The 22,720-nt window shown below is 37.7% G+C and overlaps 1 protein-coding gene across 3 annotated transcripts in view; it reads right to left on the bottom strand.

Annotated features, from left to right (window-relative positions):
• The window catches only part of ESR1 (estrogen receptor 1), a 284,618-nt gene that overhangs the window by 84,473 nt on the left and 177,425 nt on the right, over positions 1-22,720 (bottom strand). For all 3 annotated transcript variants that reach the window (XM_084890184.1, XM_084890185.1, XM_084890186.1), the window contains exon 5: positions 19,311-19,646. In XM_084890184.1, coding sequence (XP_084746310.1) covers positions 19,311-19,646 — 336 coding nt within the window. The remainder of the gene's footprint in view (positions 1-19,310; positions 19,647-22,720) is intronic.

Here is a 22,720-nt window from a genome sequence, read left to right as displayed (position 1 = left end):
TTTTCTTTTGAGTAAAATGAAAATAAATACCTATCTCATAGAGTTGTTCAAGGATTAAATGAGATTATCTTGTGGAATTATCTTGTTATTACCATCTGTTTTTCAATGAAGACTATAAACCACTTTTACAACTTCACTATCAATATTCTCCCCCAGATTAGAGTCTGCAGGACAAACAAACGATGCCAATTCAATATAAATCCAGTCAACAAGCATCTATTGATTATCTATGGTGTACAAGGTACTATGAGAGGCACCACATGGAGTACAAAAATGAATGAAAAAACACCAAATCAGGAGTAAATAAGGCATATCCACACACATAAAAATCTGGTATAAGTAAAATATGTTATAATAAAAATATAAACAAATAGCTAAATGCAACCAAAATTTTTTTTTTAGGATGAGGTTGAGGAATATCAGAAAAAGATGCATTTAAGCTTGCTTTGGAGGATCAGAAAAAGCAGAGATGGACACTCTAGGGGGAGACACTGGTGTGGGAAAAGACACAAAAAGGAAAACGGAGTGAGTTAACCAGAACATGAAGTCATACCACTGGGAGGGCCCTAGAGTGTAAGGAGAACAAATGAGCATCACTAAACCAACACAAGAGGTTGGCTGCCTCTAAGTGCGGATGTGCAGGGTTTCTGGTCAGCAGGCCAATGTTGCCCTGTGTGATCTATTACTAATAGTAAACTGTGAATAATTCCCTTTGAAGTATAAATCGGAGGAGATCCAAGGCACTTCCAGCACAACACGTCTTCCATTAGCTTGGGTCTGCCTTCTACAATAGAGAGAGAAAGGGCCAACGTCCTGTCAGGACCAGGGCTGTGCCTGCCCCATTCCCAGACTTATCTTCAGAAAGCCCAGAAAGAAAAAACCCTTAAAGGGATTTGCTTCCCCACAAATTCCGGTCTGTTTTCACAACATTTAAGTTTGCATATGGGAGTATCTCTTTACACACGAGTGTCCCTGGCCATACATGTCATGACCAGAAGCCTGAGAGATGCCGAAGGACAGTGGCAGACAAAGGGCAGAAAGAGAGTAGTGATAAAAGAAAGCAAGTCTTCATTAACCCCCACCTCCTATTAGCTACCTATCCCTGACCTGCCTTAACCTTACTTACTTACTGAATGCCAAGCATGGCGGTGAATATGTAGAGGACAGAGAGGAAATTAAACAGGGATTCAACCTTGGAAAAGTGTGTAATCTAGTCATCATCAGACCCATGTATTGGATTGGTCTTTCAGGTAGAACTAATGAAAAGCAGAAGCAACCAGAAGATAGAAGGCCTGCAAAGAGATCCATCCAAGAGTCCGATACTATGAGTACAGTGAGGATTGAACAATAGCAACGTGTCTAGAAAGAGGGGAACTGTAATAACAGGAGTGGAATAAAGAATAAATTAACTCAAAATTAGGGAAAACAATTAGGTTGTTGTTGTTTTTTAAAGAAAAGCCAAATGAGGAAAAGTGCCACTAACAATGAAGCAGAGAATGGGGTTGGAACAGTGGGAAGAGACAATGAATTTAGTTCAATCGTTGAGCCCCAGAATCCTGAAAAAGCACAAAATGCCTAAGGAGTGTGTGGCTCACGGTGGAAACAGGCTAAGAAAGTCAGCAGAGCTGCCCCACTGCTGTCTAGGGGAACTGCCTGCTGTAAGAGAAGAGGTAAGTGGGAGGGAAAGTCACTTCCTGCTGACTCAACATAGTAGTGCTATGATTGACAAGGCTGGTTCCTGCACAGAATCCTGCCATGGCCACTAGCACTGCAAATGGCAAAATTGCTGCCCACCACTTTGGTGCCTGAGTCTACTGGAATAGTTAGATGAGGGGAGACATGGAGAAATATGTGTGTGTGTGTGTGTGTGTGTGTGTGTGTGTGTACACGGGCGAGCGATATTCTCCACTCTCTTGCATGGGCTCATGCTTGCTGTGTATCTGAACAGCTCATTTAAAAAAAAAAAAAAAACATTTCAAAGCATCTTGAAATATAGAGCTTCATTTTGTTCCTTCCTTCTACATGAAAATAAACCCTGTTTTTTTATGCTAGTTTTATAAGAGCCTGACTCTAGACCCAAACACTAGTTATGAAGAATAATAAAGTTCTTGAATCTGTATAAATATTAAGGGTTAATTTAAAATAAATCATAGGGGCACTGGTTTAAGAAGAGGAACAGAGCATGCCCATGTGCTCTGGTAGATAACAGATGGGTTGGACTAGCACACAAATTAGAGGACAGGAAACCACAACTCACCACACCAGAGGAACCAGGTTCTTCCAAGAAGCCAGAAATTGATACACCCAAAGAATACTGGTGTGGTTATCAGGGTTTTTGTTAAAGAAATGCATTCGGAACAGCTTGGAAAACTGTGTCTTTTGCCTTCTCACTCAATAAACCTGGGCCTAAGCTTTTATTGCTAAAAACGTGGGTGATCTGAATGAAAGAGCTTCCTGCCAAAAATTTTGCTGCCAGAGAAAGATGAAACTCTAGATCTCAACAGTAGGCAGAAAAAAGAAGAGATAAGTCAAGGAGGCAGCTCTGACCAGAACCTTACACCAAGGAAATCTTCACTAACATGACTTGGCGCCAGCCCATCTCCTTGAATACTCCCACCCATCAGCCTGGACATTTGCTGGAGGAAGAATGATCCATCTGCTGACCCAGAACCACAAAGAGTGGCCCAGGAAGGAAACAGATTCCCACAACCACAGTAAAATCACTGACCAGCTGCCTGCTCCAACCCTGACTCATGTTAATAAATGTGAATACTACAAACAGACCACAGTGGACCACATGGATGTATGAGGAAAACTGAGAGGAAGAAAGAGAAGACTAAAGATGACTAAACAGAATTAATGAGCCATGAAAATATAAAATAGAAATCATTCTGGGACTAGAAGATTACTTTCAAAGTTCTCTGCTCTCAAAGAGATCTATCAATATATCCATAAAACAGGAGAAGATTGCAAGGAAAAGGGAGTATAATGGGATTGGATCCTTCCCCCACACCCCGCACAGCTTTTTCTCACCACACTCTAAATATGGGAATACAAAACAAGACTAAAAATGTGGGTGATCTGAAGGAAAAGGTTCCTGCCAGGGATTTTGGTGCCAGAGAGAGAGAGAGAGAGAGTAAGCATATGATGACAGCATGAAATACATTAGAGCATTGTTGGTACCACTACAAATAGTGATAGCAAAACAAAGCTGGAACTTGGGGGTGCTGATGAGGGTAATGATTCTGGGCATCTAAGATACCTGAGGAGGACAGTAACAAAATGTTTGCCCCATCACATACCGCACTTATTTTACTCTTAATCAGCTATGGATGAGAGCATTCTTGTTAGGTATAGTGGGATGTAAAAGTAAGAGTTTTGTGTGTGTTTCTAAGTCGAATAAAAACAAAAAATTCTTAGAAATTAAAAATATGGTTCCCAAAATTGAAAATTAAAAATTGAACAAATATAATAATAAAGTTGACATGACTGAAGATCTAAGAAGTGGTGTTCTTATGTGCAAAAGTACTCTAAATGTAGTGTCAAAAGAAAACAAAGACAAAATATGAGATAATCTCAAAGACATGGAAGGCAGAGATAGGGATTCCAATATCTATCAAAAATTTTCAAGAAGGAGAGAATAGAGACAATAAGGGGAAGAAGAAAACTAAAATATAACAGAAGAAAAATTTGCCAAGCTGAAGAATGATGAGACTTTAATGGAAAGGCCTGTTGAAGATCTACAGAATTAAATAAAAGAAACACACCAAGAAACATCGTAGAGAAGTCTTATCATTCAGAGGATAAATAATAGAAGAAAAAGCTAGGTGACCTCAAAGAACTAAGATACATCAGAATTTCTCCTTAGCAGCAACTAATTCTAAAACACACTAGGGTAGTATCTTCAAAGTTCTGAGGTGGGGGGAGGGGATCATTTAAATCTAGAATTTGATACTTAGTCAAACTATTAGCAAATATAATGGCAAACTTTTGGGATATATGAGATATGGGAAAATTTAGACACCCCCTCCCCTTACCTATTCAGAAAAATTACCTAAGGATATTCTCCAATCAAAAGGAAAAAAATTCAAGAAAGATTAATCAAAAATAAAAGTCCCCTATGCTTCATAATTCTTCTTTGAGCTTCATTGTGTAATTCTAGTAACTAGTATTTTACACAATATTGTTGTGCATGCTAGTTGTTTAACCAACATGAATACATTTTATAACTATAGAATAGTAACTATAAATCTTAACAATCTTAAAGCAATAAGATAGAAAAAATAGGTGTAAGAAATAAATGAAGAAATAAGTAATCAATTTATACATACACATATTTAAAGTAATAAAAATGTTTAAAAACTATAGCAGTTTAGAAAATTTCTTAGAGATATATATCATGGCTTGGAAAGACAGTCACAGTAGATTATGTGAAAAAATAGCAAGTTGCAGTTCAAATGATATATGACCCCAATTGTATTAAAGTAAATTATGTGTACATGTGGCCTATCTGGGTGTGGCTCAGTGGGTGAGCGCTGACCCATGAACCAGAAGGTTCAATTCCCGGTCAGGGCACATGCCTGGGTTGCCGGCTCAAACCCCAATCAATGATTTTCCTTCAACATTGATGTTTCTATCCTTCTTTCCCTCTCTCTTCTCTCTCTAAAATAAAAAACAACAACAACACATTTTTTTTAATTATATGTGTATGTGAACATGCTTAGAATATCCCTAGAGAAATTCACAAAACTCTTCAACAAAATTTATCTACTGGGAGTAGTGTTAAAGAAGTAAAACAACATAGTTTTGCTTCTTAATTTATAAACTTCCTTATCAATTAGATTTTTTTTTACAAGCCTATATTTACCACAAAGTTAAGAAAAAAGTTAGAAATTATAATCTATTACTCCTAAACAATTTGAGTCCAGTCTCTACATCTTTATAAAAAGTCCTACAACAGCGTATGATTTACTTTTTAGGTTGACTTTTAACAGAGTGCTTGCCAAAACAATAGGTATCTCTAAATGGACATACCTATTACACACTATCAAGCACCTTAACAATTTCAAAATTAATGAGCTACTCCCTTTATTAGAGGGGGGAAAAAAACAACCTAAACTGTATCTGTAAAGTAATTGTCTTCTTTGCACATTATTTACACTCTTCTTGCCCTAACTTGACTTAACATACCCAGTGGTTTAATGGGTTGGGGGTTGAAAGAGAATGTGTCTAATTTATTTCATATTGATATCCATATTGATATAAATGATTAAAGGACCTCCGTCTACATCATAATGAGTATAGTCAAGAGATCATCATAAAACTAGAGAGACTATCAGGTGCCACAACTTTGATTTCTTTTCTGCCTTCCAGAAAAGAAAATGGCAATATGTTGATTTCAAAATTTGTCTTGAACAAAAGGAATTATGATAAAATTTTATATTCAGTATTATACAAATTGGCTGTGTTGGGTAGAAGTGTAGCAGAAATGAAATTAGTGCTAATTCAACTGAAAATGCATCAAAAGAACCTTGAACAAATAACTACAATGAGTTACTCTACCACTCAATTATAATGAATTACCCTAAAAAACATTCAAGACAAAAGGATTCTCTGCATTAACTAATTCGGAATTCTCCACAGGTTTCTATTTGTTTAAATTCACCTAGGTTATTGGCTACTAAGTAATGTGGTAAATATATATATAGCTTTAAATTAAAATAGCTATAAAAATCACTTATTTATACAGAGGAAAGCAAAAAAATGGACAAAATATGTTATCACGGTCAATTATTATGCAAATGAAAATCTGGTTAATTGGATCCCTTATACCACTTTGAGGATCATAAAAACATCAGCATAAGGATGTGCAAGACTCCCAAGCTGGAGCTGAGATAAGTTTTAGAATGTCTTCGACAATATTTTGAGAAAGGAAGCATTATTAACATGGGTATAGAGTCACTCAAATAGAGTGGAAGGACAACTTTCATTGGAAAGCATACTTTTGACATTTGTGGGAATTGAATTTTTTTTAATGGAAATTTATTCACTTTGTTGTAAGTTCAATGTAGGAAATCAAGCATGTAAAACTTAAAGTTTACTCTGACAATGAAAAGCATCATCGGCTAGAGGCACTTTGGGCACATAATATTTTACTTGGGAGTTGTAGCATTTTTAAATTTGAAAACAGAAACCAAAAGGATTGGGAAACCCTGAGGCCAGTGCCTCTGCTGGGGGACAGTCATAAGAGAACTCTTCGAGCAGAAAGTAGTAGTGGGACAGCCTGCTCCAGAGAGGAGTTTCTAAAGGAAAGGTGGAGAGTGCTGTAGTCAGAGGGGGGAATATCTAAAAGGAAATTATGTTTCTTTTATGTCTTGTGGAAGAGACTAAAATTCCGCTTCCAAAATAGTTTCATCCTTTTAAGGATAACACAAGGGACTGAAGGCAGAAAAGAGTATTAGTGAGAACCAAGGCAATTGCCCCTCAGAATCGCACAATGGCTCAGCGGGATCAAGTACCACTCAGGCATTGGGTATGATGTCAGAGCGATGTTCCAGGTACTATTCTAGACACTGGGGATACAACAGTAAACAAGATTGATTAAAATGTCTGCCCCAAAGAACTTAAAGTCTGTTGGCTCTATGGATTTTCAAACATTTGAAAACATAGTTCATACATGTATAAGACATATACTTCAATGTTTTGGGTTCATATAAAGTAGTGGACAGCTTACATTAATGCATGTATCCTAATCAGGGGCAACCATTATCTCTTAAGGGCAAAACTTAGCTCTGGAGGATCAAGAAAGCTTATACTATATTACATGGTTTGTGGTCTTCCAAAGTTCAAGCTACCAGATGAAATCTTATCCTTGGTATTTAATTATTCTCACCAAATTGAATTAAATTAAAATTTTCTACTGGGAGGCAGTAATAAAAAACAAATGTTGAGACACACTGTGATATTGTGCCAAGACTCACTACCCATGTTCCAGGAATACCCCAGCCCAATTTTGCAACCACTGCGGGTTGCTAGTCCCTCAAACGCTGGTTACTAGATAGGAACCACCCACAGCACAGCACTGCCATGGGAAAATGTCTGAGAAAAGATTAGCTGGGGAGGGAGGGAAGAGACTAGAGAAGAGGCCATGATTATGTAGACTAAGACACGTTTTTTACAAAAAAAAAAACCATGAGAAATCAGCATTTGACTTCATCACTGGGTGGGAAAAGGTGTGTGCTGCACCAGTGATTCCTAACAATTAAGGGTTTATGCCTTCACAGATGACTAAGTGATCGTTCACTAAGGTTGATTAATGGAGTGATTCAAACAAAGATGGAAGCAACAAGCCAAGTTCTACACCCAAGAAGGTGAGGGTTGAAGAGGGGGCATTTCCTGCTGAACATGTCAGTCCCAAGATGACCAGTTCAGACCTTGGAGCGGGGAGGGTGTTTACGTTGACTTACTTAGGAGAATGATTCTGGAGCTTGTGAGAGACACCAGTCTGGTCCCATAAGCCCTGCTCACTCTCCTCTCCACTTTTCTTGCTAAAGGAGCATCCCCTACAGGAGCATGGAAATTCTCTAAACACACACACACACACACACACACACACACACACACACACACTCACATACACAGATACCTTGCAGAAAATGTGTACACTCAATAAATAGTACCTTTTTCCCCCCAATATGGATTTTGATTTAGTTTTGTTTTCTGGGATTCTGATTCTTTTTTAAAATGATGATCTATCTATGATATATGTTGGCATTCATTAAGTCAGAATATTCATTCAAGAGGGTATCCAATTCTTGAATTATGATTTGAAGCGACTCTTATTTGTCTACTAAATTTCTATTCATTTGTTATTACTATTAATAGAACTCAGATTCTATATTAGGTACAAAGTACATAGATTATGACTTTCTTTCCCAGCACCTCTTGCAGCTAGATGGAGCCAGTTCTGACCTTGGAGATATAAGAGAAAGTGCTGAGTAAGGATCTTTACAGGAAGCTGCTGCGTCAGCACTTTCCCTTCTTCCACTTCCCTGTGGCCTGTAATGCAGCTGCAACTATTGAAGCTCCATTAGCCACATTGGACCAGGAGTTGACCTTGAGAATGGAGGCCTTAGGCTAGGGGACAGAAAGTCAGAAGGAGTCCGGTTCATTTTTACTGTGGAGCTGCTCTACTGCTATACAAATACATTTTATGTGAGATAAAAATACACTTAGCTTTGTTTAAGCCACTACTATTTGGGGGTTTGTGCTTATATGTAGTTCATTCTAATCCTAAAATAGTTATATTTGTAATCAGATTTCTTTTTTTTTTTAATATATTTTATTGATTTTTTACAGAGAGGAAGAGAGAGGGACAGAGAGTTACCCTGTTTCCCCCAAGATAAGACAGTGTCTTATATTAATTTTTTCTCCCAAAGTTGCACTAGGTCTTATTTTCAGGGGATGTCTTATCTTTCCATACGCTAGGTCTTATTATTGGAGGCTGTCTTATTTTCGGGGAAACACGGTAGAAACATCGATGAGAGAGAATCATCGATCAGCTGCCTCTTGCACAACCCCTACTGGGGATGTGCCCACAACCAAGGTACATGCCCTTGACAGGAATCGAACCTGGGACCTTTCAGTCCGCAGGCTGACACTCTATCCACTGAGCCAAACCGGTTCGGCTATAATCAGATTTCTTCACAATGGATACTATTTCTTTCTTTTTTGTTAATTCTCACCAGAGTATATTTTTCCTTTGATTTTTAAAGAGAGTGGAAAGAAAGGGAGGAAAGAGAGAGAGAAATATCAATATTAGAGAGACACATCAATTGGTTGCCTCTTGCATGCACCTTGGTCGGGAATTGAGCCTGAAACCTAGGTATGTGCCTTGACCAGAACCAAAACCAGGACCCTTCAGTCTGCAGCCAGCACTCCATCCATTGAGCCAAACCTGCTAGGGCCAGATACTATTTCTTATATTCTTTCCTATTTCATTAAAATACTTGATGTCTAAATACTTGAAACTTATAAAATAGCTCAAAAACATTTAAATGTAGCCAAATCTCTAGTTTTTATTTATTTAAAAAAAATGACCAGAGCTGATATAACTCAGAAATGGTTTTTCTTCATTATAACAACATATTAAAGCAAAGTAACAACGATTAAATCTCAGTTAGTTTTGGTTAGTGGCAATATGATTATTTGAGAAAAAAAGGCATAAAAGCATAAAAACAGATCACATAACACAAATAAAAAGAAACACATGTGCTGAATTTTTAAAATGCATTTTAAAAAAGTGATTTCTAGCCTAATTTCGCAAAATGCCAAGTTATCTCGTGCTTTTATTGGATAGTTACATAATGGTCTTAAAAGTAAGACTCAAGTTAATTACGTCAATAACTTCAAACTAAAAATGTATTAAACCAAATATAAAACAAATAATATTAGCCAATATTTATGGAATGCTTACTATGGCCAAGGTTGTCCAAAGACAGGTCTTGTTTTTAAGTCTGTAATATGCAGACTTTCTTGATATCTATGTCATATGGCATGGGAGAGAGAGGAGAGGGTTTAAAAACAAACAAACAAAAAAAAAACTCAATGATAAAATAGTACAACTCTTAAAAAAATGTGCAATCACTTTTTTAGCCTATTTTAAGAGCTTCCTACAGAAAAGTGTTCTGGAATTGAACATTTCCCTGATACTAAACTACTCTACTACTAACTTCTCTCTGTCTCCATTTACTCATCCACAAAAGAGGGCAAAAAGGCACTCAGGTGAGTCAATACAGGTAAAATACTCACAGCAGAGTCTGACATAGTTAGCTATTGCATGTAAAGCGGGTGAACCATCACTGCACGCCCTCTCCTCTGGTGATAACTAGGATAGTACAATGGAAGTTTCTTGAAGGCAGGGATTCTGCCAGCTTTGCTCCCCAGTATGTTCTCACACATGCAACAGGACCTTGCATGTAGGAAGAACTCATTAAATAACTGTTAAACAATCAAAATCTTTGTACTCTTAAAAACAAAGATTATAGGAGCCCAAGGTATAACCTGTTTCTATTTCATTATTCCACCCCACTTCATCTTCTTGTGATATGTTTATGTTTATATTCCTATCTGTAAATCAAATTTAAAGTTTTGGATAAGAGTATTGGCCTCTGAATTTAGACATCTTATCTATTACTTTTTTTTTGCCATGTGTTGCTAAGTTCCTTTTCATATTTCTTACATAAAATGTTGCACTCCTTCGTTTACTGTGGTAAAATATACATAACATGGAATTATCCCTTTAACCATGTTTAAATGTACAGTTCAATAGCAATAAATATTGTTGGGCAACCATCACTACTCTCCAGCTCCAGAATATACATCCTTTATGAAAGTGTGGCTTCTTGGGTAGATCTTTAAATTCTTATTATTAAAAATAATCAAGACAAATCAGAAATTGGTTAACTAGGTTAAAATAACCGTTGTTCCAGTTTTCACAATCACTTATAATATATACTAAAGATTTTTTTAAACTTTATTTTCTGACAAGCCAATCAACAAGTGTTGGAGGGGAAAAGTGTAAAAGTTATTTTTGCATATTAAGGAACAGCAAGCACTTAATAATATGAAAAAACAAGAACTCAAAATAGCTGAATCAAAGGCTGAAATCTGGGGAAAAGAGAGAAGGGAAGCTTCGTATTTTCTCTTTCTGTCCTGGAAAAAATTGTTTCTGTCCCATTATGTTGAATGGTAAATCACTCTTATCAGCACTAATTTTTTTAGACCTTAGAAATAAGAAGCAAAAGTACATTTATATATATATATATATATATATATATATATATATATATATATATATATAAATGTACTTTTGCATATATACCTATATACATTATATATATATATATACATACATACACACACACACACACACACACACAAACATACAGGACAGGTTAATCACATTATATATTCATTAATATAGATCAGGCAAATTTTATAACTTGAGAATAAATTACTAATTTTCTTTTTGGTTTCAGAACTGGGAAGAATAATCAAACATGCCCTCAATGGGTCATACCTATCACTCTATACAAAAGCTCACTAGGTAGTAAACGCAGAGGGTGAACTGCACAAGGAGGCTTAACAGCACTTCTGCAGGATGCTGCTTGGTGAAAGGAGTTGAAACAACTGTGCAGTCATCTGTACAAGAACAACTTTGGAGCCACACCTTATACTGTACAGCAAGATGAATTCAAATGGATCAAAGATATAAATGGGAAAGGAGAATCTATTAAAGTGCCAGATGAAAACATTCCTCGGTGAGTTAATTTTTTATAAGGTATTTGCCAGGTAGATGTGTGGAAATGCTGAAGTTCTAAATCAACTTCAAGGCCAGAAGTTCAGTGAACCACTTGGGCGGGCAAAGGAGAGAATATCCAGGAGTAAATGATTAGCCAAGCCTGTACTAGGTGAGCCAAACATTCCTCTTTAAATCAAAAGCTCCTGATTTCTTTTGCCTTGAAATTACAACACTTTTTCTTTGGGGTATAATTTGTATTCATTTCCTAGGGCTGTCATACAAAGAGCAAACACTGGGTGCTTTCACACAGCAGAAGTGTGTTCTCTCTCAGTTCTGGAGGCCAGAGTCTGAGATCAAGGTGCTGGCAGACCCATGCTCTCTCTGAAGGCTCTAAGGAGGCTTCTTCCTTCTCTCCTCCAGCTCCTGGTGTTCGAAAGCAATCCTATCTTTGTCTTGGAGGTGGGTCACTCCAACCCCATGGCCATCTTCTCTCGGTGTCATCACATCATCTTACCCTTGGGTGTGTCTATCGTTGTGTCCAAATCTGCCCTTTTGGTAAGGATTAAGTTTCACCTTAATGACCTCATTTGAATTGCTTACCCCTATAAGGACCTATGTCCAAATAAGAACACATTTGGAAGTACTAGGGTTAGGATTCCAACACATTTGGGGGGCTCACAATTCAACCCACTTCAACACACTTCCATAGTAATATGTCTGTTTAACACACATATAGCTACAGCATCGCTGGCCTTCTCCATGCCAAATTCCCCAGGAATGTAGCAGAGCCACAGGCCAATGTTCCCCATAGGGACACCCAACACCACACATTGTCCACTGTACTTACGATAAACGTGCAGATTCTGGACCCGAACCCAGACACACTGAAACAGACCCCAGAGAGAGGGGGGCAGGGCAAAGAAGCCTAGATGGGGCATTTTTTTTTTTTTCAAATACCCTCAAGATTAGAAAAGAATTGCTAGCCTTCAGGCCAAGAAGCATCTACAGGGCTTCAAAGTTGCATGGGAAATAAAAATCAAGTGTTTATCACATTCCTTGGTTTCCAACCAGAGCCTCCCCAGGAGCAGTAAAAGCCAGGCAGCGGTGACTTGAAAATGGAACATCCCAAAGACACTGTGTTGCCAGCTCAGAGGGCCTGCCACCAATGATGCAGGGTAACTCTACCCCAGTGTCAAGGCTCTCATTATAAAACGGAGGCAAAATCTAAACTGCAAATCGGACCCTTAAACAATATGCATCTGTCATCTCTTCAGCATGCCCCCCATGTTTTCATGCCACATTCTCTTTCATCACCGTACCGCACTGAAACGGGCTGGGACACCACCACAATAGCCTGAGAGCAGGGTTCACTGGGCTCATTACAGGTTGGGAGTTAGAGTACTGGGTAGGCTTGCCAAGTCCCTGAAATCTGCAGGAACCTCCCAGAATAGAATGTGTCCCTTGAAGATGCTCCCAGTTCCCACATCGAGAAATTGTGCCCTCTCTCTGGTCCCTTGTCCCTACCCATTCTAAGTTTTAAATTGCACTTGCTAACAGAAAACTAACTAACTTGCTGCAAGGAAACTAAAACCTTTTAAAGTCCCCAGAACTCAGGTTCCATACATGCCTCTGGATATGGCTCCGCTCCTTACAAAGGAAAGATTGAAAAGAAGCCCCTAAGACAACTGCTGGAGAGGTCAGAACAGCAGGTAGGCAAAAGAGGGTAACACGAAAGCCTTGAAGATTTCTTTTTCTTTATGAAAAAATTTGAGTTCTAACCGAGCTCAGAGATTTATTAACATCAGAAGTTTCAAAAGTCACCCTTCATTCATTCATTTATGAATTCATTCAACAAGCATTTTCTGTGCTTGGCTCACTGTTAATTTGAATAATGGGATTCGTATTAGAATCGGAAAGCTAATTACTAGATTCCTGGGGAACATGGGAGCAGAAGTAGCCTTGAGCCCTGGAATGGCTAAGACAAACATGCATCCTCAAAGAAGCTTCTGGCACAGCAGGAGTCATGTCCAGCCAACAGGGATCCTCCTCCTAGGGCCAAAACTGAACAAGGAAGGAATCCAAAGTAAAATAGTGGGGAGTCAGTCGGGGTACAGAAAGGGGGCTCTTCTAGTGTTGAGTAGAGAGGGACATAGGCAGGAGAAGGGAAGGAGAGAAAGATTATCTTGTTTGCCACTAAAATATGAGGAAGTGGTTAAAGCAGCATGCTTCCCATGACAACGAGCTCAACTGTCATTTGTCATTTGTCCCTCTTCCTAGGCCAGCAGTTCCAGCGTACCCTTCCAAATCTGTACCCGGTGCCAATGAGCCTATCAAGCTTCTACTTGTCTGTTTTTAAAAGGCAATATAGAGCCCAGGGCTAGATATTTATCCAAATATGTACTCAGTTATATAGATCTTGTACACAAATTTGAAGCATGAAATCAACTTTGAGGTATGTACAAATATGGTGATTTTTGGTAAAGAGTAAGTCAGGGTAATGGTTTTGTGACAATTCAAACTTCTGAGAGATAAGTAAGAAAGCAAATATACTTTCATTGCCACTGAACCAAAGAATCAGCCAGTTAATGATACAATTGAGTGTGATGCAGAAATTAAAAATATAATAACTTTTGTCATGGGTAATCTTCCTCTTTTGACCTTCAGCTAAATGATGCTGATTTATTGATGAGTTTCACCATGTATATTTTAATAATAAATTAAAATGTAAGACTCTAACTCTTTGAAAACTAAATCCCCATTAATGGATAGATTATGTATTTTGCACACCCTCAACAACTGCGAGCTATGAAAAACAAAGAAGGCAACTTGCACAATCACAAAGATTTAAAAGATAACTAAGAGCTTGGGCCAAGTAGATTGATTAGGTTTACTTCTCACATGAGATGACTTCATCAAGACTAGCAGTGGCTCTTTTATCTACTGTGCAGAAACCAAACCAACACAGAGAGCCAACAATGAAGAATCAAAGACATATGTTCCAAACAAAAGAACAAGATAGCACTCAAAAACAGGCCTTAATAAAACAGATATGAGTGATTTACATCACAAAGAGTTCAAAATAATGGTCATAAATATGTTCACCAAAGTCAAGAAAACAATGAATGAACAAAGTGAAAATTTCACTGAAGAACTATTGAGAGTATATCAAACACATCAAGAGTTGATGATTACAATCAGTAAACTGAAAAAGTTGAATAGAAGTGTTCAATATCAGACTAGATCAAATAGGAAAAAAGGATCAGTAAACTCAAAGACAGAGTAGTGGAATTCATCCAAATCAGAGGAACAACAACAAAAAAGAATAGAAGTGAGCTAAATGAGCTTACGGGACTTATGAGACACCATCAAACAAACACATATTTATTTTGCAGAGTTCCAGAAGGAGAAGAGAGAGATAAAGCCTATTCAAAGAAAAATGAGTGAAAATTTTGAAAGAAACAGATATCCAGACCCAGGGGCCCAAAGAATTCCAAAAAAGGTGAATCCAAAGGGACCTGCATTGAGACTCATTATAATTGTCAAAAGTTAAAAACAAGATCATCTTGAAAGCATCAAGAGAAAAGCAACTTGTTACTAAAATTACTAGCAGATTCTTCATTAGAAACTGCAGGCTGGAAGAGGGTGGAATACTATATTCAAAACACTGAAAGAGAAAAATAAGCCAACCAAGAATACTCTACCTACAAAAGTATTCTTCAGAACTGAAGGAGTATAAAAAGTTTTCCAGGCAAACGATGCTGAAGGAATGTATAACAAGGCCAGCCTTACAAGAAATGTCAAAGTGCGTTTTTTAAGATGAAAAGGAAGAATGCTAATTGGTAACAGGAAAACATACATATGAAAACATGAAGCTGCCTGGTAAAGGTAAATGTATAGTTAAATTCAGAATAATCTACTGTTGTAATTGTGATGGGGAAATCACTTATAAAAGTGGGGCAGATAAAACTAAAGAGCATAAAACATTCCATCCAACAGCTGCAGAATATACAGTCTTCTGAGGCACACAGGGAACCGTTGGTAACGAAATGTTGGTAAGGAAACAGAATAGACAAAATGCATATTATCAAGAGATAACAAGTGTTGGTGAGGATTTGGAGAAAAGGTAACCTTGTACACTGTTGGTAGGAATGTAACCTGATTCTACTCTAGAAAAGAGTATAGAGGTTCCTCAAAAAGTAAAAATAGAATTACCCTATTACTCAAAAATTCTACTTTTGGGTATATATCCAAAGGAAGTAAAAATGAGATATCAAAAAGATATCTGCATTCCCATGTTCATTGCGGCATATTCACAATATCTAAGACATGAAATCAAACTTAGTGTCCATCAATGAGTGAGTGGATAAGGAAGATATAGCTGAATTTTTCAAAAACAAAGTTAATTCACAATTTCTATATTGATAGACATTCCGAGGATTATCCAAATGTCTTTTGCAGGTTTTTGTATCATATGGCTAATTCTTCTAGAATTCACTTTCTTACTACTCATTTTACTAATATACTTTCTATTCCTTCTTTTTAAAATTACTATTATTATTATTCTCAAACTATTATGACATAAATGTAATGTTGTCTGTATTAGAGTTCCAATATGAGCTATTTTTTAAATGGCAGATGGTATCTGAATATAAGTGTTTCAAAATGTGCTTTTTTGATTTTTCTAAAAAGCTTGACAATTATCTTCAAATTTTTTCAGAATATATTTTTCTTTCATTTTTCATCCTTTTAAAATTAATGACTATATTTATTCTGCTTGATCAGACAAATAGACTTTTGATTTACAAGAGCTGTAATCTAATAGTACACATACGCACATATACACTTATTCATATAACTTTTTTGCCTACATAATTTAAAAAAAAACAGTAAGTAACAAGATATAGTTTGGTCTAAGGATTTTAAAATTATTCTGGTCTTTTAAGCTAATATAATTAAGGTATAGAGTGGTTTAGCTACACATCTCATTACTATAAATTTGCTTAGTTCTAGGTTTAACAATGAGATGGCTAAGCATGTACATAATATTTTTCTTCCCTTTATTTCTGTCTCCATTTTATTTTTAAATTCAGAAGATTATTGTCATGAATTCTTTATCCACTAGTAATGTATTTGAATTTATTTTCAGTTGTTCCAAATACCTTTAAAATGTTTATAATTATAAAAATGTCATGATGGAAATAAACTTATAACTATTATTATAATGTATATTTGAGTTCAGCAGTACTCTGGAACTAATACTGCTAAGAGTTTATGAGGGAAAATATGTACCTATAGTACAATAAAGCTTAATAGCAACCAAAAGTTGACTCTCAAGGTTATGGTCATTAATATTATTTCTAAATTTCTTTCTTCTCCCAAAGTATGTAAAAAGACAAGAACAAATATTAAGATAAAAATCTATAACCACATTATATTTAGATTCCAATATTTGCTTATTATAGATCTGCTTTACATGAGAATGCTAAAGTAAGTAGGTGCTCAATAAAACTTTTTTTTTAATCCTCACCCGAGGGTATTTTTTCCATTGATTCTAGAGAGAATGGAGAGGAGAGGGTGAGTCAGAGAGAAACACCGATATGAGAGAGATACATCAATTGGTTGCCTCTCGCAAGCCCCTGACCAGGGCTGGGAGTATACAACTAAGGTACATTCCCTTAACCAGAATAAAACCCAAGACCCTCCAGTCAGCAGGCCAACACTCTATCCACTGAGCCAAACTGGCTAGGGATCAGTAAAACTCTTAATTCAAAGGTGGCTGTGAGTTTTTATTTGCCATTAGGACTGACCCTAAATATCTAAATATGCCTGTTAATCTCCACACTTCTATATAGTCCAGACTCTACCACCTACATGGGTGCCCTCTATCAAGTTTGGATCACAACATTGCTGGCTTCTTACTCAAAGCATCACATGTTAATATGTTAATATATGCAAATACATAAAATACTCTCTAAGGCCAGACATGTGTTCCCTTGGCCTATAACAGATCGGTGAACTCTAAAACGCAAGTACAAAGCCCCACATTCATTTAGTTTAATCAAATGCATCCCATGCTTCTGAGGTAATAATTGATTTCATCAATTCAAAGAACCCAAATGAGAAAATCTGTCTAAATCCATTACTCATTTTAACTATGTGCCCAGGAAGAAGATTTAACTTCCTCTTGCCTTGATTCATCCATGTTAGCTCCTGAATGGCTATGATGGGCCATGGAGGATGTCTAGTCATGTTTCCTTAAAACTAGAGTTCTTCTCCCTGAACAAGAGTGCCAGTCAAGCTTCTTAGCCATGCCACCTCTGAGGGAATTAGTGAAGGACCAATGTCACTCAGCCACTGCATCCTTCTACAGCTCGCCCAGGAGCAGCATGAGAACCTAATTTGTCTATTGTGTTACCTTTTCCCTAAAACAGTGTTTCCCAAACTTCTCTCATGATGAGAATCACCTGGTGGAGTTGTTAAAATACAGATTCCTGAATCCCAACTAAGAAGTGCTAAACTAGAATTTTGGGGAACATATAGGTAAAATTGTATACTTAACTTAGTGCTCTGTCTTAGACAATATACCCTGTTTCCCCGAAAATAAGACAGTGTCTTATATTAGTTTTTGCTCCCAAAGATGCGCTAGGTCTTATTTTCAGGGGATGTCTTATTTTTCCATGAAGAAGAATACGATACACATTTATTGTTAAATGAAAATAAAAGAAATTTATTACCTGTATACGGTATGGTAGTACGGTAATTGTCAACACAAACCAGACAAACTGTGAATCTTACAGTATCAAGAATTTAGTCATTTATTCTATGACAATCATGTCATCATCTTCTGGAACATCATCATAATAATTGAATTCCTGAATTTCCTGGTGAATTTCTTGTGACTCCATTTCTTTCAGAATCAGTGGACCAAATCTCTCATGTTTAGCCTAGGGGGGGCCCTTATTTTCGGGGGGATGTCTTATATTTCACTCAGAAGGAAACCTGTAAGTAGGTCTTATTTTCGGAGGATGTCTTATTTTTGGGGAAACATTGTAGTTCTGAACAGCTCTGTCTTAGGGCACTAGTTAATATACAGTTTTACCTATATGTTCCCCAAAATTCTAGTTTAGCACTTCTTAGTTGGGATTCAGGAATCTGTATTTTAACAACTCCACCAGGTGATTCTCATCATGAGAGAAGTTTGGGAAACACTGCTCTAAAATATTAAGAATAGAGAGAGTCAAGTAAATAATGGGCATTCAGTAAAGAAACCTATTATTCTGTCTTCAGTCCACAAAGATCTTAAGAGAAAAACAATTAAGGTAAAATTATTTATTAATAATTTAAGTTTTTCTGAAAAAAAGTCCTCAATTCTAAAAATATATGTATTGTAGACCATTTAATGTTAAACATTTTGATACTGTGAACATACAGTATAATATTAACTGCATTTATTATGTGTCTACTCCACATTTTTTGGTAAATTTTAACACAGGTTAAATATAATGTCAGGTTAAGTATTCTAACCTTCCATTTTTTTTATTTTTTTTTATTTTAAAGCATCTATATATAAAAGCCTAAGTGACCATTACAATGGGCTGACCAGCCAGGAGCTATGATGCATACTGACCACCAGGGGGCAGACACTCAATGCAGGAGATGCTGCCTGATGGTCAGTGTGCTCCTACAGCCAACTTTCTGTGGCCAGCCAACCTCCTGCAGTCCCTCCCCATGGCCAGCCAGCCTGGATTGGCCCCGATCAGCCCCAATTAGCCAGGAGGGACCCCACCCATGCACAAATTTGTACACCAAGCCTCTTATTATTTCATAATTTCCAGGAGAATTACAGTGTACTGACCCTAAAATTCGACAAATTCGGATGTAACCTTGAAACCAATTAGACAACAAGCTATTGTTTCCTATTGTTGCTCTCTCCTATGACATCGTAGCTGGTTCATGAATATGTAGTGATTGACTTGCAAAAACAAAAAGTCCAGCTCAATGTTCTTACCTGGCACCCTCTTTGCCCAGTTGATCATGTGAACCAGCTCCCTGTCGGCGAGGTTGGTCAGCAAGCCCATCATCGAAGCCTCACTGAAGGGTCTGCTAGGATCGTACTCGGAATAGATTATGGGGGGCTCAGCCTCCATCAAGGCACTGACCATCTGGTCGGCTGTCAGAGATAAGGCAGGGCTGTTCTTCTTCGTGTTCTTAATCAAGAGAGGGCTTGGCCAAAGGCTGGCAGCTCTCATGTCTCCAGAGGTCCCCGCATCACTCCTGCTCTCCCCATCATCCCTTTGGCGCTTGTGTTTCAACATTCTCCCTCCTCTTCGGTCTTTCCGTAACCCTGAGAACACAGAAGTATAAACACAGCTTATTCTTTAAATCATTTGAACTTTCTTTCTATGCTAATAACCCTTTATTCTATTTGAAGAAATAGCTGAAGGCACAGATATGCTGGTGTTTGACAACCACTGTTCAGGAAAAAAAAACTTTTAAGGCTTTGATTTGTAGCATTCACTAGTTTCTATTGTGTAAATACTCCTACCGTGACAAATTTCAAGCTACTTGTCTGACATCAAGCAGCTTACAAAACTTCTGAAAACTGAATAATTGGCTTTTGTGAACTGACAAATTGTGTGTGTGTGTGTGTGTGTGTGTGTGTGTGTAACAGATGCTACGAAAAGAACAGAATTATAGCCCTAGCTGGTTTGGCTCAGTAGATAGAATATCGGCCTGTGGATCAAAGGGTCCCAGGTTCAATCCCAGTCAAAGGCACCTACCTTGGTTGCAGGCTCCTCCCCAGCCCGGGCCATGGCTAGGGCTTGTGCAGGAGGCAACCGATCAATGTTTTTCTCAAATCAATGTTTCTCTCTGTCTTTCCCCCTCTCTTCAACTCTCCCTAAAAATCAATAGAAAAATATCCTGGAGTGAAGATTAACAAAAATAAATGTAATAAAATTATAATTAGTTATCCTTGTAATATAGCTTAGCATCAAACACTGCTTCTACTATAAATAATTTTATCTAATAAAAGAGTGATATGCAAATTAACCATCACTCCACTACACCCACAAGCCACTCCCACAAGCCAATCAGGAGTGAATATGCAAATAAACCCAACCAAGATGGCTACGACCACAGAGAGCAGGAGGGAAGCTTGAATTTCCCCAGCAATGAAGGAAGCCAGGCTTTTCGCCTGCCTTTGCTGGCCTAAGCCTCCATTCAAGGCTACAGTTTCAATTATAGAAGGTAAACAAATCCAAACAGAAATGGTGGCAGCCACAGAGCTGGAAAGAGCAGGAGGCTAGGGTTTACCTCCAGCGATGGAGGAAACCAAGCTTTCCACATACCCTGGCCAGCCCAGGCCTCTGCTTCGGGCTACAAAGTTTCAATTATAGAAGATACATAAATCCCAACAGAAATGGCTGCTGCCATGGAGCAAGCTGAAGGCTTGGCTCCGCTCCAGGCTACAAAGTTTCAATTGTAGAAGATAAATAAACCCCAGATACCAGGGCCTCTGCTTGGGGCACTAGGGGGCGTGGCTGGCCTGCAAACCAGAAGAGGCCCCTTACCCAGGCCTCCCCATGCCCCAAGGGAACCCCACCCTGATCCGGGACATCCTTCAGGGCAAACCAGCCGGCCCCCACCCTTGCACCAGGCCTCTATCCTATCTAATAAAAGAGTAATATGCAGACTGACCATCACTCCAACACACAATATGTGAGTTAAGACTGAAGAGGGACAAGCCACTTGCTCCACAGTCCTAGGCATCTGTGATTGCAGCCCAGTGAAGCCACCCACTGACAGTCTTACAAAGGATCATACAAGAATTCTATGTAAGTCTATAGGCCCCCAAATTCAATAACTTAGAAGAAATGGGTAAGTTTCTAAAAATATATAACCTTCCTCGACTGAATCATGAAGAGCTTGAAAATCTAAATAGAGCAATCAATAGTGAGAAAATTGAAACAATTATCCAAAATCTCCCAAAAAGTGAAAGTATAAGAGCAGCTGGCTTCACTAGTGCATTTTGCCAAACATTCATAAGTATTAAGAGAAACTTAATACTTATCTTTCTCAAATACTTCAAAAAAACACTAAAGAAGAGGCACTAATTCCTAACATATTTTATGAGGCTAACCAACATAACCCTGATACCAAAACCTGGCAGAGACCACACACACACACACACACACACACACACACACACACACACCCCAGACCAATATGTCTGGGGAATACAATGCAAAAATACTAAACAAAATACTAACAGATCAAATATAGCAACACATTAAAAGATAAATACATCACGATCAAGTGCATTCACTCCAGGGGTAAAAGAATGGTTCAACATACATAAATCAATCACATGAACAAAATGAAGGGTAAAACTCATATGATTATACCGACAGATGCAGCAATATACCAGTGTCATCACCTGTGACCAGATTGCACAAATATTTTATAGTTGTTCAAAGCAATCGAACTGGAATTGAGGAAGATGTGAAAGATGGCCCAACTTCTATGTTAGCCCAGGCTCAATGAGAATGGCTGATCAGAACCTGTGATTACAGGTTGTGCCTTAGTTTTTCGTTCCATATAGAAATGGGACATAAAAATGGCATGTATAATTAAAATCCAAAGATAAAATTAAAAAGTCATCATCTGTTCCCTACCAGACATTTTCCAGTATTATTTGTAGAGCAGGGACACAAATTGATATGTATTTTACTTGAGGTCACTTCCTTAATCTAATTCACTTTACCTAACAGTGAAAAAAGAAAACTACACCAAAACACCAAACTACCAGTTCACAGGGCAAAGGGAAAAAAATATTAGCTTAAACGAGGCAAACATTAAACAGGCAGCCTCTTGACAGTCAAGACATTTATTTGTAGCAAACAGCATTTTTTGGCTTAGACAATGCCATATAACCAAGATGTATTATCATTCAGGACATGAAAATGTCATTTTCCAGAAGAGCTGAGTAAACTATTCAGCAACACAACACAGCTGCCATGCAACAGATATGCTAGTGTGCACACATTATTAGTTCTCAAGTTGTGTCATTGAGTAAATACTGGCGTCAAGGCAAATTTCTTTTAAAACTTTAAGCTTATGATAATTCAAGGATCACCCACTGGTTTCTTTTGAGAGATTTAAAAAACAACAACAAGAACAATCTGTCATCCAGCAAGCCCAACCTAAGTGTGAAATGCCACCAGTTTTCCTCATATCCCTTGGGGTAAGCCTTGTCACGCTGTTGCAAGGATTTGGAGAAGTTGAGGATAGAACCTCTATTTAGGACCATCTGTGTGAATCTGCATGATTCTAATCCACTGGGAAGTGTTAGATTAAGGGAATTTTATTAAACTAATAAACACAGGCAATTGGACTGAGAATGGAAGGCGATTTCTG

Source organism: Pipistrellus hanaki (assembly GCF_964339955.1).
Source record: "Pipistrellus hanaki genome assembly, chromosome: 7".
Classification (NCBI taxonomy): domain Eukaryota; kingdom Metazoa; phylum Chordata; class Mammalia; order Chiroptera; family Vespertilionidae; genus Pipistrellus; species Pipistrellus hanaki.
The sequence above is the reverse complement of the archived record's forward strand: the minus strand, read 5'-3'. Positions and strand labels throughout refer to the sequence as shown.